This window comes from Erpetoichthys calabaricus, chromosome 2 (genome assembly GCF_900747795.2).
Source record: "Erpetoichthys calabaricus chromosome 2, fErpCal1.3, whole genome shotgun sequence".
Taxonomy (NCBI): domain Eukaryota; kingdom Metazoa; phylum Chordata; class Cladistia; order Polypteriformes; family Polypteridae; genus Erpetoichthys; species Erpetoichthys calabaricus.
In genome coordinates this window covers 73789635-73797134 of record NC_041395.2, presented here as the reverse complement: position 1 = coordinate 73797134, position 7500 = coordinate 73789635, and the positions used below count along the sequence as shown (strand labels likewise).

Here is a 7500-nt window from a genome sequence, read left to right as displayed (position 1 = left end):
AGAAATTCCAGAATTTCACAGTGATATTCTTGTGCATTGCCAAACATTTATCCAATTTGTACCCAGTTCAGCATAGAGGGGAAATAGGATATCTTGGAATTCCTGGGTAAATTCCACATAGTCTCAATACTGGGAGTTAAAGCCAGTACTCTGGAATTGTGAAATACAGCACTGTGCTGTTCCAAAGTCAAAAAACAGTGAGAAATGGCTAGCAGTATATCTTATCATACTATCTTACATAATGCCGTTATTACTTGTATCTTTCTAGGTAGCTAATACAGGTTCCAATAGGGCCTGTCTTGTCAGATAATTTTGAGTTCTACTGTAGATAATCACAAACTTAGTTTAATGTAAACAGAGTAAATTTGATATAATGAGTGGACTTTTTAACCAAATTAGAACAAATTAACACTTGATCTTTCAATATTTTCAGTATTTTGATATTGTGACTTTTATGCTGTGGGTCATTACTTTTGCTTTCTAAAAACACAGGTCTGTTTTAATTACAAAGACTCTTACCAATAAAATAGTGAAGTTCTCCAGCACACTGTTCATCATGTATTTTTCTGGCAAATGTTTTAGTTTGTGAATAAAGTTAATCATGTATTCACACATTGGTGAGCGACTTATCCTATATACAAAACGTCCATTCTCAAACCTTGCATATTCAGTCTAAAAAAATGAAGGCATATGTATATAATTAGTCACCACAAAGATAATTAAAACGTTCAAAGCCAAAGTCTGATTCAATAATGAACATGTGAAAATTTCATTAACTTGCTATTACTACTACTGTAATCTCAAAATATATACATACAGTATGTTGTACAGCTGGTCTAAACATATTGGTCACTAGTGTGCTGACTAGATGGTATCTATGAAAATCTTTTTGAATTTAAGACTGTGTATATGGATAAACATTTAGCATATAAAAAGACTATTTAAAAAGTCAGTAATCTTAACTGAAAATAACATTAACCATACATTGTGACACATAGAAAGTATACTGAATATTGCTTTTTTTAAAGTCTTAGACATTAATCTGAAGTACAAATTATTTATGGAGCTTAAGGCATTTCAGTCAAAACTGCTATTGAATAAACTACTATATTATAAAAGCTAGGCAACTAACAATTGATTCAGTAAATCAAATTAACATTGTCTTGTGTTGATTCATCAAAAAAAGCCCCATCAACCTGCATTCATGAAAAGGGAAAACATGTTTTTGGAAAATGTATGAGATGGGCATATCATTTATATATACCAGATTTTCAGTGCATTTTGTGCATCTTCTTAGCTAACTATAATGTTCATCATTCAATAAAAATTCCAAAAAACAAACAAAAAAAAGCACACAACTATAGGGCAACAATGAACAACAGGATTTGCTTGTTATTATAGTGCATAGTCTTTTTTTTTTTTTTTTTTTTAAACTTTTGTAATAAATTTTGTCAGACAAACATGTAGATACAAAACTGAACAATACATGCCTGCAGTATTTCTACTATTAGTAACCTGGCTTTACGTTTGTAAACACCATGTAAAGACAAGTCATTTAAGACAAAAGAAAAATAGCATTTTCCATTCATATCTCATATAACACCTACCTCTACTTTCTCCACAACCTGTTTGCCAAAAGAGCACACCTTAGTAGAGCAGGTGATTGTCATGTTTTCAGAACTTTCATATTGACTTGTGACACCATAAAATGCACCTGCGTCATCCAGTATATTGCAATTCAAGTCAGCCTGTAAAAATTTAAATTTGCAATTTTACTATAGGTTTATCTAAAATAAAAACCTGCACAAATCACAAACAATTTAAAAAATAATATATGAAATGCCTGTAACAACATTAAAATACTTTTGATTAGATTTGGCTGAAGATGTTGGCACTCTTGCATTTTATTCAAATAATGCACTATTCTTTCAGATCTGTATTCAAATTTTTGTCACCCATGTAAGAATTTCTTTGGTTTTTACCAGAATACAGCCAAAAATAAGTAAAATAACTCAATTTTTGCTTGTTCCACAAAGACATTCCAATATGAACAGGACAGAATTATTGAAACTTTTAAAAAGCTGTAAGAAATACTTGTCCTTAATGCAGAATAATGTGTTTCAATAATTATTATTAATGATTATTACAGGCATCTTAAATGTTGTAATCACTCAACCAGCCAGTGTAAAAAGACTGAACTGTTTTGTGTCACATTAATCATGGGAAAAAGAATAATAGGCATATAATTGTCTGAGAAGGCAAGACAGATAACTACCAAACAGGGTCAACAGTGTTCCTGTGACCACTGTTTCCAATATTATCAGTAAGTCCCATGGCACTGTAGCTAACAACACAGGATGTAGCCACACAAAATATTAGATTAAGGTTACCTGAAATTTTTGTCCATGTCATTTTCATTTGTTTAAATATCTAAAATAATAAGTTTGATCATAAATCAAAAGCAGTGTTCCATTAAATGTGATACCAACTACTTTTGTCAGTTTCAGCTTAGTTCAGAAGAAACTTTTTTTAGGTAAGCAAAAGGGTACCAATATTTTCAGCCACGTGTGTAGAAGGACAACTATGGATAATATGTGCCATCTAGTGGTTGTTTAAATGGAAACACGTTCTTCCAAAAAAAAAAAAAAAAAAAAAAAAAAAAAAAAAGGTAACAATATAGAAAAATGCATGAAGAAAAAAATCTTATAGCAACAGGGTTAAAGAAGCAAGCAAAGTGTGGCACATTGCATTTTTGAGAACCAGACAGCAAAAATTACCCTTTCCTGTTATACTTAATTAAATGAGGCTATTGTGATTAATAAAGTATCTATCTATCTATCTATCTATCTATCTATCTATCTATCTATCTATCTATCTATCTATCTATCTATCTATCTATCTATCTATCTATCTATCTATCTTTAATAGTATTAGAGCATTCCCAAAGTACTCAAAGCATACATTATATTCTTGGTTTCCATTCAGTGTGATATTGCTCATAATCCTAGCCTACACAGAAACACTTAAAAAAGTAATACACAAAAGGTTTTAGAGTTATTACTGAAGGAAAAGACACATTTAATAATAGTACTTAAATGCTATAAATTATATATTTAGAACTAATAAGTTCATAACTTATATAAATGTGTTCCTTATAAGCATTTCTCTTGTACTTAACTTGGTGGGTTTTATTTAAAGACCATACAGTAATCCCTCCTCCATCGCGGGGGTTGCGTTCCAGAGCCACCCGCGAAGTAGGAAAATCCGCGAAGTAGAAACCATATGTTTATATGGTTATTTTTAGAATGTCATGCTTGGGTCACAGATTTGCGCAGAAACACAGGAGGTTGTAGAGAGACAGGAACGTTATTCAAACACTGCAAACAAACATTTGTCTCTTTTTCAAAAGTTTAAACTGTGCTCCATGACAAGACAGAGATGACAGTTCTGTCTCACAATTAAAAGAATGCAAACATATCTTCCTTTTCAAAGGAGTGCAAAGCAAGCAGTCAAAAAAAAAATCAATACGGCTTTTAAGTATGCGAAGCACCGCCGGTACAAAGCTGTTGAAGGCGGCAGCTCACACCCCCTCTGTCAGGAGCAGGAAGAGAGAGAGAGAGAGAGAGAGAGATAGCGAGATACAGATAAAAAAAATCAATACGTGCCCTTTGAGCTTTTAAGTATGCGAAGCTCCGTGCAGCCTGTCCTTCAGGAAGCAGCTGCACACAGCCCCCCTGCTCACACCCCCCTACGTCAGCGCAAGAGAGAGAGAGAGAGAGAAAGTTAGCTGGATAGCTTTTCAGCCATCTGCCAATAGCGTCCCTTGTATGAAATCAACTGGGCAAACCAACTGAGGAAGCATGTACCAGAAATTAAAAGACCTATTGTCCGCAGAAACCCGCGAAGCAGCGAAAAATCCGCGATATATATTTAAATATGCTTACATATAAAATCCGCGATGGAGTGAAGCCGCGAAAGGCGAAGCGCGATATAGCGAGGGATCACTGTATTATGAAAAAGTTATTGTGCACATTTTTTCATCACCCTCTCTTAAACACAGATACAGTACAGCTACAACTTTAAACGAGTCCTTAAAAGTTTTGTCCTCATTATGACACAGTATATTCAGTTCTACAAAGCCACTATACTGCATTTCATATTCATGTAAACAAAGGTGAAATTTGAGGACTCAAATGGATTCTTTTAATTAATACATAAAATCTGGGACCTAAACCTAAGTATTTTCAAAAATACTATAAAAATACACTTCCCATGCAAAAGCTTCAAACCAGTCTGTCTAAAATCCGATATTTGATAGCTTTCTATAAGATACATAAGTACATGAGATATTGCAAGCAACTGTATATTTTATACTTCATATGCATATACTTTATTTTATTTGAATACTGGCTGATACAAATTATTGTTTTCCTAAACAAAACTAACTTTTCGTTTCTGGAAGCTGGGAGTGAAGTTACTGCAGTTATACTTAATAGAACAACATTTTTTTGAGTGAGAACTGGCCGTTTTTCCCATTCTTCTCGTAAAATGTGCACCCCAGTACACAGTAAAATCCAACTGTGCTGCAACCATCCATCTAATGTGAGCATTTTAAAAAGGAATGAGTCGTTTTTATTCTTCTTGTCTGTCATTTTATTCACCTCTATCAAGTTTTTACCATTATGTTCAAAGTTTGTCTTGATAAACTATGCCTCTCATTTCCAGGAATCATTTAGCGGTGTTAGGTGGCTATGACCTTGTGATTTAGTGACAGAAGCCAACAACAGCATCCCACTGCATTGTTTAACCATGGAGTCAGTTAATTAGAAAGATGATATAGTCTCTTAATAGAGAACAAAAAAGTACCACACAATTATTGCAGACAGCCTTATTTCTAGAGAACATTTATTTTCTAAAGATGACATTTTACAAAGGATTTATATGATTTAAATGTAATTACAATCTACAGAAACAGTGATGAAATGTACTTTTAAGGCAACACAAGTATCAAAGTTATGAATTTCACACTCTTTCCTCCACACACACAGGCACACAAAATTCTTTTTTTAAACTGTGTGATACAAGAATAACAATTCAACGAGGATTTCAATTATGAATTCTAAATACTTGTGAAGGTATTTTAAAGAGCCAATGACAAAATGCATGCACCATGAAAAATAATCTTAAAACAATATAATAAATAAAAGGATAAGATCAGTATTTTTCAAGTTATTTCTTCACAATCATTGCATATATTAATTTGCCAGATAGAATTGTGTTCTAAAGTGAAACATTTTTTTATAAATTTAAAAATACCTCGTATGTTCTTGCAGTTTACAATGGATTGAAAGGTACATGAGTGGACAGTTGAATGAAAAAGGCATAAAGCAAACCAAACAGCATAAATCTTACCAAATATGTGCAATTTGAAACAAGAAAGTTTAAGAAAATATGTCTTCCATGTTTATGAGGCATCCTTGTAATAAATGAAAGGACACTAGAAAAGATTATTTTATCATAAATATTTGAAAATATTTTTCTTGAGGTAAAAATACATAACTGTTTGCTTGTTCTGTTCACATCCTCCATCGTCGGTGGAGTTATGACAACCTCAACAAGTTGTATTCTGCCATGGTTTATACTTAAAATATTAGAACAATCTGGACAAGAACAGGGCACTCACCCGAACAAAGCTTGCCAGTCCAATCCAACTAATTCTTCCAAAATAACATCAAGTCTAGGTTTGCAAGTCCCTAAACTCCTACTGTGTACCACACCACTTAGTAACTTATTCCATGTGTCTATAGTTCTTTTTGTGAAAGAAACCTCCTAATGTTTGTACGAAATTTACCCTTAACAAGATTCCAACTGTGTCCCCATGTTCTTGGTGAACTCATTTTAAAGTAAGAGTTTTGATCCACTGTACTAATTCCCTTCATAATTTTAAACACTCCAGTCATGTCTTCTCTTAATCTCCTTTTGCTTATCCTGAAAAGGCTCAGCACTTTTAATCTTTCTTCATAACTCGCACCTTGTAACCCTATAATCAGCCAAGTCGCACCTCTCTGTTCTTTCTGCAGTGTTGCTATGTCCTTTCTTGTAGCCCTGAGATTTACTGCACACATTACACCAGATGAAGTCTGACCAGCAAGTTATAAAGCTTGAACAAAACCTCCCTGGACTTGTACTTTACATATTGTGCTATATAACCTAAAATTCTGTTAGCCTTTCTAATGGCTTCTGAAGACTGTCTGGCAGTTGGCAGTGACATATTTTTAGTAAATCCTTCTCATAAGGTGTACTTTTGATTTTCAGACTTCCCATTGTGTGTTCAAACCTAACATTTTTAATTCCTACATGTAATACTTTACTTTTACTTACATTAAATTTAATCTGCCACAAATCAGTCCAAGTCTGTATGATGTTCAAGTCCCTCTGTAATGATTCAATGGATTCCAGATTATGTGCCAATCCACCTAGCGGTATCTTCACCATCTTGTTATTTATACTCCTATCCAAATATATTATACATATACATATGTACATACATACATACATATACATATATACATACATACAGTACCGTGCAAAAATTTTAGGCAGGTGTGAAAAAATGCTGTAAACAAAGAATGCTTTCAAAAATGGAAGTGTTAATCATTTATTTTCATCAATCAACAAAATGCAGTGAATGAACAAAAGAGAAATCTAAATCAAATCATTATTTGGTGTGACCACCCTTTGCCTTTAAAACAGCATCAATCCTTCTAGGTACACTTGCACACAGTTTTTGAAGGAACTTGGCTGGTAGGTTGTTCCAAACATCTTGGAGAACTACCCACAGATCTTCTGTGGATGTAGGCTTCCTCACATCCTTGTGTCTTTTCATATAATCCCAGACACACTCAATGATGTTGAGATCAGGTCTCTGTGGGGGCCATACCATCACTTCCAGGACTTCTAGTTCTTCTTTACGCTGAAGATAGTTCTTAATGACTTTGACTGTATGTTTGGGGTTGTTGTCCTGCTGCAGAATAAATTTGGGGCCAATCAAACGCCATCCTGATGGTATTGCATGATGGATAAGTATCTGCCTGTATTTCTCAGCATTGAGAACACCATTAATCCTGACCAAATCTCCAACTCCATTTACAGAAATGCAGCCCCAAATGTTCAAGGAACCTCCACCATGCTTCACTGTTGCCTGCAGACACTCATTATTGTACCGCTCTCCAGCCCTTCGATGAACAAACTGCCTTCTGCTACAGCCAAATATTTCAAATTTTGACTCATCAGTCCAGAGCACGTGCTGCCATTTTTCTGCACACCAGTTCCTATGTTTTCGTGCATACTTGAGTCGCTTGGCCTTGTTTCCACGTCGGAGGTTTGGCTTTTGGCTGGAACTCTTCCATGAAGACCACTTCTGGCCAGACTTCTCTGGACAGTAGATGTGTGTACCTGGGTCCCACTGGTTTCTGCCAGTTCTGAGCTGATGGCACTGCT

At 34.4% G+C, this 7500-nt stretch overlaps 1 protein-coding gene across 5 annotated transcripts in view; it reads right to left on the bottom strand.

Annotated features, from left to right (window-relative positions):
* Positions 1-7500, bottom strand: part of tead1b (TEA domain family member 1b) — a 184158-nt gene that overhangs the window by 1473 nt on the left and 175185 nt on the right. For all 5 annotated transcript variants that reach the window (XM_051922781.1, XM_051922782.1, XM_051922784.1 and 2 more), the window contains 2 exons: positions 1608-1748; positions 520-672 (listed from right to left, as the gene is read on the bottom strand). In XM_051922781.1, coding sequence (XP_051778741.1) covers positions 520-672; positions 1608-1748 — 294 coding nt within the window. The remainder of the gene's footprint in view (positions 1-519; positions 673-1607; positions 1749-7500) is intronic.